Genomic DNA, 16,241 nt, shown 5'->3' on the forward strand with positions numbered 1-16,241 from the left:
ATGTAAACTAGAATGACGTTTTTGTTGTTGTTAAACCCAACATTTTGTATATTGAAAAAAACTTTTTAATTACAACATACAACATTTTAAAACTTACATAAAAAACTAAAACACAATATATTTTACCCAAAGCAAAATTCGGAGTTAGCAGACGGCAGCAACGTCGGTGCTCAGAGGACAACGGTAATTAGGGCGCTGAAGGAGTTGTGCCAGTTATAGGGCTGGATAGGGGACAACCTTGTGATCCATGATGATCGGACTGCTGGGACACCCACCAATCACGAGGACAGGGGTTTTGAGTGTCCCGTCCCTGATTGAATGGAGTGACGGTCATACATCCACATTGCTATTCCATTAACCCTTTCCAATCCACTGTCTGACCTCTGAAGACATTATGATTTAAGGCTGTACAGCTCCGATGTTGGAAGACGTCCGTCGGGGTTCTCTTACTGTATATTGCCAGCCTCTCTGCTGTCGGAGCCTATCCAACGTGTCACCTCATGCAGTACTGGCTTTAGCCAGCAGATAGCGCCGTTGTATGACAGCAGAAAAAAAAGAGTAAGCCCCCTAGGAAAACCAGGATACAAATTGGATTGGAAAGGGTTAATGTCCACGGGACTCCCGGAGATAGAGTTCAAATGCTTGGTTGACTCCGGCAGTCCTATTGAATGAATGAATTGAAATGAATTCGCCTTTGGGACCCCATTTCTCAGGATTGGTGGGGGCCCCAGCAGTCAGACTCCCACGGAACGAAAAAGTAGATAAGGAGTAGCTTTAAAAGTCAACATTATTCAATTTCCGATAGGTGGGAGTCTGACAGAAGGGTAAGCTTAAAAGTCATCACAACTTTATGTCATGTGTGATGGTGGGGCACAGATACACTGCTACCTTTTTCCAGGAGCAACCAGCAGAATTTTGAAAACTGCTATAAATATAGATGGAGGAACAAAAGGACGAAACCAGAAAAAAAAACTTAAATCAACACAAAACAAATAAGGGAAGTATATTTGTAAAGTTATTTATTTTTTCCCCCCAAAAGGTCTGCTTTTTTTTCATGGAAATTGCACCACTCTTGCCCATGGGTTATCGCTGGTACTGCAGTTCAGCCATGAATGAGGCTAAGCTGCAATAGCAGACACAACCCATAAGTTGCACTGTTTTTCGAGAAAGGGGAAAAAAAAGAAACTTTTTTGTAATCCTGGACAACAGCTTTTAAAGTCCCATGTAGATGTAACTGCTAAAAGTACCGGAAAGTGGAGGAACATTGATAAGCATACGAAAGACAACTTTCCATAATTAAAATAGAGGCTGTAGTCAATAACACCGATCCAGAGCTGTATCTCAGTACTGGAGGAGGCCTATACTGAAATTACCATAGTCTACTTGAATAGGAGGGCAGGGAGTGCACTACACGATGGTATGGTGCACAGGGCCCCGGAACATGGTTTTTGATTTTGTATTGTGGCCAGAAAGAGTAAAACCCAATAGCAAAGTTGTAGAGTAGCATGTGAGAAGCAGAAATGAGCTTAGGGCTCGCTCACATGGGTATTTTGGCTGTGTACTAAGCGCTTATATTATATAGAGTAATACGCAGTGCTGAACCCCCATACAAAACAACTTGCAGAACGTCCTATTTTAGTCCGTATTATCATCAGAAATAGCCCATGCAAGTTTATGGCGTGGCAAACGTACGCATGATACATGTATATTCACTGTGTATTTATGCAGGCAGGGCAAGGGAATCTCCTTCAACTTCCTACTGATCACTGCGTATTTATGTGCACAAAAAAGCCGAAATCCACAGGGAATACACTTGTTGCATGTATACACTGCGTATTACAACGGCTATATGCATGCTACAATACATACATGGAGCAGTCGTTGGACCCGTGTTCATTCCAGGGCCTCTCAATGCGGATCGGTACCTGAATCTGCTGCAGACGACGATGCATGACTTCCTGGATGATCGGCCCCCAACATAGCAGAAGGGGGCCACTTCCACTTGCCTTACTTCAGTCATAGCAGCGGTCCCACAGGACTTAGAGAGAAAAACCCAATTGCACAGTTGAAGAGTAACATGTGAGAAGCAGAAACCCGCTTTCTGTGTCTCTCCAGCTATTACAGGGGTCAAAATACAAAAGTGAAATCCACGTTCCTTGTGCCCTACTCAAGTACACCACTATTTCTGTAAGACAGCAGTAGTAAGATACAGCGCTGGATCCGGCTTATTGACTACATCCTGTCTAAGCAACAGTGTTTGCTTTATGTGTCTTGTGCTAATCCTAAACTACATGAAATTTATTTTTCTTTAGTCATGTCTAAACCAAAATACCACTAGTTATGTGATACCAGAGAGCAGTGCATTGTGGATGTTCAGAGAACAAAGCCATGTCCGACAATAGAATGGAGCTCAAACTTCTGCTAGCTGCTCCTGGAAACAGTCAGAAGTTGTCAAAAGTCATGTAAATAAATGGGCAAAAAAATCATCATATAACTAAAACTAAACCACCAAATACTGGAGTTTACTCAACTTTTTGCGCAAGTTTTAACTTTGACATGGTCTTGTTAAAAGTCACTGGACACCGAGAGAAAAAAAATCAAAGAAAGAGTATAAAACATTAACTGTTCTGTAATTGTCTAAGTTTTAGTCTTTCGGCCAGCGGCAAAGGACTGTCCACAGATATTATAGAGTCATCGTCATCACTATTCAGCTCATCCAGAGACTTGGCAGGTAAGACTTTGGCTTCGGGGCTTGAGAATACATTATCCAACACATTATCTATACTGGGAATTCCAAAAGTATCTGGTTGCAGATTATTTGCTGTCCTGACAGGAGCCATTATGTTTACCGGCATGTCCGATTTTGCACGCTCTTTCTTGAAGACATGTTTCGGTCTACCACTTGTTCCTTGTTCGCCCTCATCCTCACTAGACGATGGCATCTTGAGGCAGACACTTTTCTTTTGAGCCACTTTGGTCAACGGTGCAAACGCCTTTTTGCTGGAAATGCTTCCCTCTGATAACGGCCTTAGGGAAGCAAAAGGGATATTCTTCACAAAAGTGAATGATTTGCTGGTGAGATGTTCAGGCCTTCTGGTTGCATTGATCTGCTTTTGACTTTTTTGAGAGCTTTGTTCTTTTGTTGACTTGGTTTGTTTGTAGGTTACAACATTTTCCTTAGAATTTACAGTATGGTTGGAAATAAATGTTGTGGTATCCCTTTTATTGAGGCTTTGAGATTTAGGCTTTAATGGTAGACATTCTTGAAGGACATTTGCTGGTTCTGAGGAGGCATACTGGCTGGCATTCTTTAATAGTAACCTCTCTCTTAACGGCAGGTTTTCTAGACGTGCAAGATAAGGTGAGGCAGCCAAGGCTAGTCGTTTGGAATTAGTGTTTCTACTTGGTTCTATAATTTCTTGTGTTGGGTTGACATTGTTGGTTGCCTTTATCAACTCTCCAGTATTTGGGCCAGCTTGGACACCGTGTGTCTGACCATCGTCTATATGAGATTCAGCATGAGGGGACATGCTAAATGAGATGGCTTCCCAATCGATTCTACTCAGATGTAGATCTGCAATCACAGATGAAACATTAGGAGAAGCCACTAGAGAGTCTTGTTTGTTATCTAGTCCAAGTGGTTCAGACTTGGCATCCTTAAATGGTTCTACAATTTCTTGGCTTGGGTTGTTGACATTGTTGGTTGGCTTTATTGGTTCTGCAATATTTGGGCCAACTTGGGCACAGTGTGTCTGACCACTGCCTGTACGAGACTCCACATGAGGGGACATGCTAAATGAAATGGCTTCCCAATCAATGCTACTCAGATGCAGATCTGCAATCACAGAAGAAACATTAGGAGAAGCCACTGAAGACTCTTGCTCATTGTTTAGTCCCAGTGGTTCGGACTTGGCATCCTTAATTAGTTCAGGAATTTCTTGAGTTGGGTTGTTGACACTGTTGGTTGTCTTTATCGGTTCTCCAGTGTTTTGGCTAAGTTGGACACCATGTATCTGGGCACCACCTGTACCAACATGAGGGGACATGGTAAATGAGATGGCATCCCAATCAATGCTACTCAGATGTAGATCTTCAACCACTGATGAAACAGGAGAAGCCACTGAAGACTTTTGTGTATTATTCAATGAAGACCATTGCTCATCAAGTCTGACTACATCATCTTCAATACATAGAGGTCTTGAGGAACTTTCTATGTCACCCGATACCCAGTTTACCATAGACGGTGAAAGACCAGTAGTGCCGGGTAGGTCTTTCGACTGATCCCTTCCTTGAAGACGAGTGGTAGTTTCAGGTTCCTCACTTGTTCCTAGCGGTGATCGTTTTGTCTCTATAGTTGGGGCTAAACTCATTTCAGACAAGAGCGAAGCAACATCATCCACATTCGGAGGCACCTTGGTTTTAGGTTTGTTTTTCTTGCCTACAAAACAACAAAATGCCACTTCAGAAACTGCTTACTCTACAAGCACGATCAATCACATTGTCCATTACATTTAATTGGAAGATTTTGTAGTGTAAGCAACTACTGACTTCAACAACTGCTAAAATAATCGTTGCGCGGGTTAATTGACAACATCTTACCTAAAAGAAGGAAATAGCAGAGGTGTTTAATTTCAGCCCGTTACCTCAGCTGCACTTTATTGGGTGTCTTATTGGACATCGTTCTATGGACTCCGGGAGACGCAGCAATAGCAAGTAATGAAAAAGAAGTACCAGACCTATAATGCGGGCGGTTTTGACAATATTTTATATCAACGGCCCATCACAGCTCAGCAATTTTCAGCTCACTGCAGTTATATTTCATCTTCCGTTTAATAACGCAAACAAAAGCGAAGCCACATGCTCCGGAAAATGCTGACACGGCAAATGTATACGGAACCGTACAGGAATGTATATTGTAGAAACTGGCTTAGAAAGGTCCTGCCAGTTTCTGAGGGGACATGTCTATTTTAGTAAATACTTGCATCGTGCATTAAAACAATAATTCTGAAGCATCTTTTCTAAATTAGCATTGTGCTGATCCTCTGTTATTCCTCCTGTAAATGTAAGAATAAACTGACAACTGTTACTGTTTCCCTGAAAATAAGACCTACTCTGATTTTTTAATGGGAGGCTTGAAATATAAGCCCTACCCCTAAAATAAGCCCTAGCTGCATTACAACATTAACAGGCTCGGTCCGGGTCCTCCTGCTGTTGTATGGAGCTCCGCTGTGCGTCCTGCAGTCCTCGTTTGCAAACAGAAGATCACTTTCTCGTTACAGGATCCATAAATCCCATTTCCAGGAAGCAATGGTTCTAATTGGTTCTTGAGAGCTGCTCAGCCAATCAATGCAGAACTTGATGAACCAATGCGATGGTTGTGATTGGTTCTTTGACCGCTGCTCAGCCAATCAATGCAGCGCTCGATAAACCAATCACAGCCATCACATTGTGGGGGTGGGATTTATGAATTGGTCAATGTATGCCACGGTTCAGCGTGTCGGAGTTCCGGAGTGCAACGTGAGGGCCCTGGACCAAGCCTGCTAGGTAAGTATAATAACCACCCCCCTCCCTGAAAATAAGACCTAACGCCTCTTTTGGGGCAAAAATTAATACAAGACAGGGTCTTATTTTCTGGAAACACGCTTCTTGTCAACAGGCCATGTTCTTGCATACATTCACAATGTCCGATCTGTTATATCAGCGGACAATGTAGAAGTCCATGTTATTAACATGGGGAATACATCCAGTTGTCATTTTTTTTTCATGTTTCCAGGAGAACGAACAAAGAAACTACACAACCGCGAAATGATATTTCATCGGGAATACAAGTATTTACTAAAAGCAGGCATGTCGGGAGAGCTGGGAGGTCCCATTTATGTTGTTTTGGCTACAGAGAGATTATATTATTTTTACATACAGTATATTTTACTGAAAGGGTACTTCACACCGGGCGAATGTCGATGGAATTCTCGCTGAAAACAGTGAATTCGAGCAATAATTGTCCCGTGTACACGCAGCTGCCAACAGGGCACCGACGAAAAATTGCTCACGTGTTTTAGAGCAAAACTAAAAACCAAGCAACTATCGGTCCGTGAAACACAGGCACCGCTCAATATTTGGGCGTCTTCGGCTTACTATGAATGGAGGCCGTCGGGGTGGAACAATCCAGCCCACTCGGTCTCCATTCACTTGAACTATTACTCCTATGTAAACACAAGAGTGGTAGTCTGGTAGCAGTCCGTGGGGCATCCCGTGTAAAGAGACCTTTAATAACACTGAATGGTCACTTTCTTAGAAACCCCATCTAGTAGCGCGATGGACCTCCTCTGGCCTTCAGAACCGCAGAAATTCATTGTGACGTCCATCCACAGGTATCAGAGAACCTAGGGTGTGCCAAGAAAAGTCCCCACACCATTACTCCACCAGCCTGAGCTATTGTCACCTGACAGGAAGGGGTCAGCGATCCATGCTGCTTATGCCAAATTCTGACCTCCCATCAGCACAGGGCAACAGAAATCTGGATCCATCTGACCAGAAGATGTTTTTCCGCTGCTCAGTGATCTAATTTTTACATTCTTTTGCCCATTTCAGTCTTGTCTTGCTCTCAGGCATTAATGACGCTGGAACCAGTCATCTGCTGTTATAGCCGATCTACACTAGGGAATGACAAACTGTGCATTCAGATGTGTTAGTTGGAACAGCAGAGTTTTATTTAGCTGCAATTTGTTTGACTGTGCACTGCCTGTTCAGCAGAACGATTCCCGACATCCTCTTCTGACCCCTTTCATTGCATTTTTTTAATCACATCGTCGTTTTAAGTATACCATTACGTGAGGAAATCCCACAAGCTTGGCAGTGTATGATAGGCTGCCCCTGGCTAGTCCAGCACCGATGACTGGGCCTCATTGGAAGTCGCTCAGATTGCTGGATTTTCCTATCTAATGTGGACTCACACTGAAACTGATCCACGGGAACCTTTGTCACATGATTTCACACTATACACTCTGGGGTCACGGCTCTAATTTCCATACAGGGAAGCCCCAATTATGAAAGGGCTAGGGGCTCTAATAAAGTGACCATCTAGTGTCATACACACATACATAAAGAAGTCATAGATTACAAAATACTGTAGACATGTATTTCTTACAGCAAGGGTAATGTTGCAGACCTCACAGATATTGGGGTCAGTTCTGTACAGCGGTTGTGTCTATGTTGGAGACAAACTCCACTATACTGAATGAAGCCCCATATGGTGATATACTGTAATCCACACACCCATACAGGACAAACCATCCTCTTCATGCACGGCTTCTATTACATTCAGTGGCATATATCCAGAGGGACACTTTCCGCCTAGCTCAGTTTAAAGGTTCAGTATATCATAGGCAATGGAAATGAAAGTCACAGCCTACTTACACTTCTGCTTCAGCATCTCAGCCTCTAGTTTGTATTCTTGGAACAGTTCTACAACATGAGGATAGGCCGCTGCGAAGAGACATTCTTCTTCAATGGTCAACAGTGGGCCACCAGGCGGGTGCTCATCGGAGAAGATGTAGCCATCTGTGACAGGAAAATAAAAGGAGCGGCTATATTAAATAGATGTTATACATATATTAAAGGTTTCACTCTGAGTTTGTTGTAGAAGCCAAGAAAAAAATTCTCTCTGCCTGCTATCCATCTATCTCTTCTCTCGCATCCATCTCTCTAATATCCATCATTCCTCACCTTCAGCAACGACTCCCGCTATCGGCCTGAGCCTCGCCAGTCCTGGCAAAGACCCTCCTCCTTTCTGCTGCCAGCTACATCAGGCTGCCAAGGAATCTAGTGCTCCTTGACCACACCGGCCTCGCCACCTTAGTCAAAGGGCACTCGCCACCTCACCTGCAGATTAAGGGACATCCTTTGGCTCTTGTTCCCGATTTCTATTTGACTTGGAGTCTAGCCTTAGGTGACAAATTTAAAGAGCAAGACCGTAACATAATCCAGAAAGTAAGCCAATACCAGTTATCCTACTCCGGGTTCATTTTCTAGTCGTTTAACCCTTTCCAATCAAATTTGAAGCTTGGTTTTCCTAGGGGGCTTACTCTTTTTCTGCTATTACACAACAGCGCTGTATGCTGGCTAAAGCCAGTACTGCATGAGGTGACACATTGGATAGGCTCCAACAGCAGAGAGGCTGGTAATATACAGTAAGAGAACCCCGACGGACGTCTTCCAACATCGGAGCTGTACAGCCTTAAATCATAATGTCTTCAGAGGTCAGACTGTGGATTGCAAAGGGTTAATCCCTCCATCTGACCATTTTGCAGGTGATAACTGTTGGTTAAAAGAGTTTTTCCAAGACTAGACTCTTCAAAAGGTATATAACGTCATGTTCATCGATCACATGGACTGAGCTGTTCTACAAGGCATAGTAGCTATATGGACTGAAGCATTCACTGATGTCAACTGGCAGGGATTCCAAGCTGCAGACCCCCAGCGATCAACTAGTGATGATCTATCCCAAAGATAAGTCATTAACCCCTTCCGGCTCCAGGACGTACATTTACGTCCTGGAGCATCGGCGTATGTATGCAGAGAGGTCGCGGGGCGACCTCTCTGCATACAGTGCGGGCGTCAGCTGTTTACTACAGCTGACACCCGCGGGCAATGGCCGCGATTGGCCGATCGTGGCTATCAAACCTATAAATGCCGCTGTCAATTCTGACAGCGGCATTTAAATCCCCCGAACCCGCACGGCCCCCCCGCAGTGAGATCGAGGGAGCCGTGCAGGTGTCATGGCAGCCAAGGCCTTTGGAAAGGCCCCAGGGCTACCTTAGCAGACTGCCTGTCAAATGGCAGTATGACGTAATGCTATAGCATTACGTCATACTGCAGGAGCGATCATGCATCGCTGGTTGTAGTCCCCCAGGGGGACTTTAAAGTAAAGCTTTAAAAAAAAAAAAAAAAAATCAATAAAGTTTTATTAATTGTAAAAGAAAAAAAAAAGTTATAAAAGTTTAAATCACTCCCCTTTTGCCATATCGATTATTAAAAATAAAAATCATAAAATAAAAATACATTTGGTATCGCCGCTTCCGTAAAAGTCCGATCTATCAAATTAGCGCGTTATTTTTCCAGCACAATGGATGGTGGACGTCGCTCGAAAAAAAAAAAAAATTAAGAACGCCAGAAATGCACTTTTTTAATTACCCTGTCTCCCAGAAAAAACACAATAAAAAAAGAGATCAAAAAGTCGTATTTATTCCGAATTGGAACTATCGGAAACTACAGGACATTCCGCAAAAAATGAGCCCTTGCTCAACTACGTCAACGGAAAAATAAAAAAGTTATTGCGCGCACAAAATGACCGCAGAAAATAATTGAAAAAAATTAAACGTCTTCGAAAGAAAAAAAAAAAGAAAAAGAAAAAAACTAGTGCAGTAAAAAAAAAAACTATACAAGTTTGGTATCGTAGCAATTGTACTGACCCGTAGGATAAAGTTATCATGTCGTTTTTGTTGCAGTTTGTGAGCCGTAGAAACAAGACGCACTGAAAGCTGGCAGAATGTCGTTTTTTTTTTCATTTTACTCCATTTATAATTTTGTAAATGTTTTTCAGTACATTATATGGTACTTTAAATAGCACCATTAAAAACTACAAGTCGTCCCGCAAAAAACAAGCCCTCATACAGCGACGTCGATGGATAAATAAAAGGAGTTATGAGAAAAAAACGAAAATGAAAAAAAAAAAAAAAAAGGGGCCGCTTCATTAGGGGTTAATAGTTTAGTCTTGGGGAACCTCTAAGTTTTATTTTTATACTACGCTGCAGTTCTGTCAGTGCATCCACTGCCAATTGGTGACCATCATGGAATTCTGTCCAGAGAAGTCCAAACCTACTTTAGTTTAACCCTTTCCAATCCACTGTCTGACCTCTAAAGACATTATGATTTAAGGCTGTATAGCTCCGATGTTGGAAGACGTCCGTCGGGGTTCTCTTACTGTATATTGCCAGCCTCTCTGCTGTCGGAGCCTATCCAATGTGTCACCTCATGCAGTACTGGCTTTAGCCAGCATATAGTGCTGTCGTATAACGGCAGAAAAAGAGTAAGCCCCCTAGGAAAACCAGGATACAAATTGGATTGGAAAGGGTTAAGGGTGAAGAATAGGGAAATGTCTTAGGATCCTTTTACAGGGTACGATTATCAATCAGGTCATTACTGCATTGTGCGATACTCAAACTAAACGATAATTGGCCCGTGTAAACAGGAAGTCATTCATCTATGAACTGCCTGTTTACTGTGAATGGAGGAGGGTGGGCAGAAGAGATCTCCAGCCTGCCGTGCGTCCATTCAGTGAGCAATTATTGCGGCTATGGAAAAAGCACTGGAGCGATGATCTTTGGGACAACTGTCGGGCGTTTCAGCATCTGTCAACCGTCCCATGTGAAAGACTCCGTACCCTATTGAATCCAGCACCAAACCGATTGCGTATTAGAAACGCTATCAGAAACCTCTTGGGACAACTTATCTTTCCTCAGACCAAAAGGATCGGGCATGTTGAAATTCAATAGGACTGATCCTTCATTTGCCCATCTGTTGCTGGAGGAGAGTTAGGACACCACCACGCACAATCAAGGACTGGCTGGTCCCGCTGAAATTAAAAGGTTCAGCCAACAGGCGTTTATTGTGTATGGCAGGCTTTACTCTGCCTTCCTGCTGCATGTATGAATCAAGTTGTCCTGACATTTACCAAAACCAGATTTATTCATCAGGCTGTAAAATAGTGCAGACAGGCACTACTTCACAGTCCAATGGTGTTGTGCAATTAACTCCTCCAACAACCATGTGTACGGTAAATGATCTTGTACAGATGAGAGTAAGGTCCTCCGCACCCACTGATTCTGTGACTATTTTAACCACTTCTGCCTTCTTTTTTTACAGGCTATATAGCGCTCAATGAGCGTTATGTAGAGAATGCAGGAAGTGGCGCTGCAGTTTCCTGCATAGGACCCAGCGATCATGTGATCGCCGACAACCCCTGACATATCAGAGCTGCAGGGTCCTAGCACAGACCCCTGACCAGCTCTGCCAGTGACCACTATTACACTAGGGGGATGTTTTTCCCTGTAGCTGGGGCTCCTATGTAAGAAAAATACAGCGTGAATGACCCCTAGAGGTCTTGTTTGAAGTCATTGGAAGTTAAAAAACCTGCAGTCGGGCTCAGACATGCGTTGGCTTTCTGTACCCACCTGGCTTTACCCACTCGATTTCCAAGCAGGGAATCCCATTTCTGATGCGCGTTTTCACAATTCTGTAAGACAAATAACATACTTTGTGACCATCAATCTGCTTACAAATCCCAAGTTCTAGACCTGTAACCAGCGGAAGGAGTTCTTCGCAAGGAGTACGTCCACAATAGTGTAAGCGCAAGCAATGTGATGGAGAGTGCAAGAAATCTGCAGCGTGTGAATTTATACTGTGGAATTTCAGCACAGATTTCAAGTCTCTACCAAATTGGCTGCATTCCATCAAAAAAAATGGCAAAACGTTGCGGATCTGTACCAAAATCCACGGCATATTTTGCATTGCGGCTTGTGACACGGATCTGCAGCCGACATCATTCTTTCAGTTCAATGGGTAAAGTCTTCGGGAGATTGCTTCATTGCTTCAGATTTTCTGCTGCAGAAAACCCGCTAAGTGTGAATGCACCCTTTGTGGATACGGTTTTTGCTGCTGTAGATTTACACTAAGGCTGGGTTCACACTGGGCGGCGATCTCGCGGTTTGGCCGCAGCAAAAAAACGCGAGACTTCCGCCGAGAATCCGCTGCTTCAAAATCTGCGGCACTTAGCCGCGGGTTTTGAAGCAGCCTGGCCACGCGCTCTTCCGTTGCGGCTGCCGCTCCCATAGAGGAGAGCGCAGCAGAAGAAGAAAAAAAACGAACATGCTGCGGCGGGGAATCCGGGCTGCAGCGCCGTCTTCTGTCGGCTTTGCCCTTCCCGTGTGGACAAGGTCTCTGAGAAATCTCGTCCACATGGCTGGCTAATCCCGGGATTAGCGGCCGCATGCGGATCTGCCGCGGCGAAATTCCGGCCGGAATTTCTGTGAAAAATCCGCCCAGTGTGAACCCAGCCTATGGGTCTACTTTGTGTGTCCGGACCCAAATGGTTTATAGAAGAGCAGATCACAATGAACTTCACAGCAAACAGAGATAAGACAGACATTAAAAATGGCACATAAATGGTGTTACACTCTTACTTTTCAACCAGCACTGCATGCAAAATTCTGCAAGCTTCGGAGCTCAAATCATAAAAGTATTCCCAGCTGGATATCAATGTCTGTGCAAAGTTTATTTTGGTGACTTGTATTGTAGGGAGTATAATCTATAAAAGGGCTGTACCACAATTGGAAGTTAGCCCTTAGGCTAATAAGGATAGGGAATAACTTGAAGATCGGTGGGGGTCTTACCGTTGAGAACCCACCAATCCCAAGAATGGGGGTCCCATGTCCTCCTCGCTGATGTGTAACTGCACCTCCTGCAGCGAGGAGGGGACTGAATGGAGCACTGGTCACACAAACACACCAGCACTTCGTTCACTTTCATGTCAATGGGTGCCACTTTGGTATCTCTGCAGTCGCACTTGGTCAGTGCTCCCTACATGCAGACATCACTGCAGGGGGAGAAGCGACCCCTGTACTGACAAGCAAAACAGGATACGAGGGTCCCATTTTGCTGATATCCCCACTGATCTGCAGCGAGACCCCCGTGAATCAACAAGTTATTCCGTATTCTACTAATAAGGGATAATTTACATTTGTGATACAACCCCTTTAGTGGCACGCCCGGAAAACCTACAGGGCTTGCTACACTGACCATGCAGTTAAATACCGGAAGATTTTCGTGGACAGTTCTAGTGCTGAAATGTGCAGAGCACTGAGCTGTCATCTGAAATCTTCCGGGGTTTTTACTGCATGCTCAGTGCAGCAAGCCCCAGAGATTTCCCTGCCATAATACCAACTGTCAAAGTAGTATAGTACTTTCAAATACTTGCGAGATTAAATTGCATTGCTGACTCATTTAGAAAACCTGCCCTGTGAGGCATGACATGGTAATAATAAACCTGCCACTGAAGGGGTTAAAAGTACGCTTACACATTACAGAATTGGTGCAGAATTTTTGCAGAAAAAAACCGGTGCTAAAAACAGCTTAAAAATCTGCAACAATGCTGCAGATTTTAATGTGGATCTGCAGCAAACGTCACCCATTAAAGGGTCAAATCTACTGCGAACTGTGCAGGAAATATTAAAGTGGATCCGGAACCTAAATCTTCTCCAAGGCCCCTTTTTTCTCAGGATTCGGGGGTCCCAGAGGGCAGACCACAACCAATCATGAAGAGATGCGCTATCCTAGCAGTACGCCATTACTTTGTCAGATGGAAATAGCCCTTTAAAGCCGGGAGAGCAGAATGCAGGGACGGGTCTGAGATTCCTGCTGGAGTCCATTGTGATAAGTTGACAGTCAATAAGTATAATGTGTTACCGGACAGCCTGTAGCTGGGCGTCATGTACTCGGCCGGCCTTCCTCTCATGCATATCATGGTATGTCAGCAGGCTCAGGACCTTCTCACATGAATAGTGTTTGGGCCACTCCATCCACTCCAGGGCAAAGTTCTAAAAAAAATGACAACAAAAATATCCAGTTATGGTACAATCCATCATCTACTCGTACGACCGGAAACAAATCTCTTCATTTTATCACTTGAGCTGCTTTTAGACGGCCCGATGACCATTAAAAAAATCATTCAAACAAGCAAACATTTGGTCTAAATGCGTGCCAACAGCCAAATGATGATCATTCATTCTATGCAGGTATAACAACCATCGTTGGGTTGTTCGCTTCTTCTTCGGTTTAACCAGCGCTTGTCCAGTCCTTCTCAGTCACTTAGGCCTCGGTCAGACAGGCGTTTTTTCGCGCGATTTGCGGATCGCATGACGGATGCGCATCCGCAAATCGCGTGACCGGGGCCGACCATTCGCCGAAAAATCTGCAGCTAGCAGCATTTTAGATTGAAAATCCCGGCCTGCTGAATGGGCTGCCTCTGATTGGTCACAGCCCTCACCAATCAGAGGCAGCTGTCACTCACCCATTCATGAATGGGTGAGTGAGTGCTGCCTATGATTGGCTGAGCGCAGGGACCAATCAGAGCCAGCTCTCAGCTGTCATTCAATAGCTGAGAGCTGCCTCTGATTGGTCCCTGCGCTCAGCCAATCAGAGGCAGCACTCACTTACCCATTCATTGAATTCAATGGGCGAACATCGTTCTCCTCTGCCACAGCTGTAACAGCTGTGGCAGAGGAGAACGATCTTTAAGTATATGTTCTCAATGGGGTCGGCGCTGCTGCCGCCGACAGCATTGAGCGCATATATAGAACACAGCGATGCGCAGAACGCAGATAGGCACGTTCTGCGAATCGTTATGTCCTAATTGATCGCACGTCCGCATAAAAAGCGGACATGTGACCGATCCCATTGGGATGCATTTGGTCTATCCCATTGGGATGCATCGCAAGCGCGTCTGCAGATCGGACCAAAAAATGGCTGTGTGACCGAGGCCTTAGGGTGCATTCAGACAACCGTATATTGGCTGGGTTTTCACGCCCAACCGATATACGGCGTCTTTCTGCAGGGGGAGGAGGCTGGAAGAGCCGGGAGCAGTGCTCTGAGCTCCCGCCCCCTCTCCACCCTTCCTGCACTATTTTAAATGAGGAGAGGTGGGACAGGGGCGGAGCTAATTCCCAGAACTTAGCCTTGCCCCTGTCCCGCCTCCTCACAATGCAAATAGTGCAGAGAGGCAGAGAGTGGGGGAGAGGAGGCAGAGAGGGGGCTGGAGCTCAGAGCACTGCTCCCGCCTCTTCCAGCCTCCTCCCCCTGCAGAGAGACGCCGTATATCGGCCGGCGTGAATACCCGGCCGATATATGGTCGTCTGAATGCGCCCTTATACAGTGAATGTGAAAAGCTGAACAAGCCAACGATGTATCTACACAGCATGAGTATTCTCTTAACCTTCAAAAGAAGATCCTGAAGCCGGTGTATGATAACAAGGACCACAATCCGTGCCATTACATGTCCACATGACCGGGTTCAGCCCTTAAACAGAGCCTTGATCACCTGAGTGCTAAAAGTGCTTCCCTCTTACAGGAAGTATACTTGCAATCAGAAAAAATGGCTGAACATTAACACCTAAAGTGCTGGACTCAATAAACTGCAATGCTAAAAGAGTCAATGCAATGTATAGAGTATGTATAATCATGCTATTAACCCCTTAATGAAATGGCCTATTTTGAACTTAAGGACGCAATGATTTTTAAAAGCCATAACCTTTTTATTTTTCCGTCGACGCGGCCTTATAAGAGCTTGTTTTTTGCGTGGCGATCTGTAGTTTTTATCAGTGCCACTTTTGGGTACATAGACTATATCGTAAAACTTTTATTATTATTTTATGATAACAGGGAGAGAAAACGCTTCAATTCTGCCATAGATTTTTTTTTTTTTTTTACAGTGTTAATCATGCAGCATAAATGACAATCCATTTTTTCTGCGGGTCGGTACGGTTACAACAATACCAAAATTCCTATTTTTTTTAGGTTTTTTTCCACTTTTTTGCAATAAAACCCCCTTTTTTTTGGAAATTTGTTATTCTCTATCGCTGCATTCAAAGTTCTGTAACTTTTTTATTTTTCTTTGTACGGAGCTCTATGAGTTTTTATTGGTACCATTTTGGGGAATATATGGCTTTTTTGATCACTTTTATTGCATTTTTTGGGAGGCAAAATGCTAAAAATTAGCATTTTGGCTTTGTTTTTCTTTACGCTTATTGCCATACAAAATAAAAAGCGTGTTCAACATTTTGTACATGTCGTTACGGACGCGTCAATACCAAATATGTGCCAATTTAATTTTTTTTTACCTTTTCATATTCCTATTGGTTATGCATATAATATATATATTACAAAACTATACAATATATAAATATACTCATTATTACTGAAAAAGGATATACAGATATTTATCTCATGAAATCCTGTTAATGGTCCGTCACAATAAATCACTTTAATATACCTCACTTATCAAAATGGTGCAGATCAATAAATAGCAGTATGCAAACACAAAAAAACCACACATACAGAAAAAAAACAAAAACACAAAAAACATCAATAAATAGTGTATTAATAGAGGTATAGCAGATCTGATTTTACAT

The 16,241-nt window shown here is 43.8% G+C and overlaps 1 protein-coding gene across 1 annotated transcript in view; it reads right to left on the bottom strand.

The window, feature by feature from the left end:
- Window positions 1–1,004: 1,004 nt before the first annotated feature.
- GEN1 (GEN1 Holliday junction 5' flap endonuclease) overlaps window positions 1,005–16,241 on the bottom strand; it is a 41,842-nt gene continuing 26,605 nt past the window's right edge. Inside the window, exons 12-15 of the mRNA XM_066596982.1 lie at window positions 13,522–13,652; window positions 11,232–11,293; window positions 7,417–7,560; window positions 1,005–4,438 (exon numbers count right to left, since the gene is read on the bottom strand). Of these exons, the coding sequence (XP_066453079.1) occupies window positions 2,619–4,438; window positions 7,417–7,560; window positions 11,232–11,293; window positions 13,522–13,652 (2,157 nt within the window). The 3' untranslated portion in view covers window positions 1,005–2,618. The remainder of the gene's footprint in view (window positions 4,439–7,416; window positions 7,561–11,231; window positions 11,294–13,521; window positions 13,653–16,241) is intronic.

The sequence above is a fragment of the Eleutherodactylus coqui genome, chromosome 1 (assembly GCF_035609145.1).
Source record: "Eleutherodactylus coqui strain aEleCoq1 chromosome 1, aEleCoq1.hap1, whole genome shotgun sequence".
NCBI classification, from domain to species: Eukaryota; Metazoa; Chordata; class Amphibia; order Anura; family Eleutherodactylidae; genus Eleutherodactylus; species Eleutherodactylus coqui.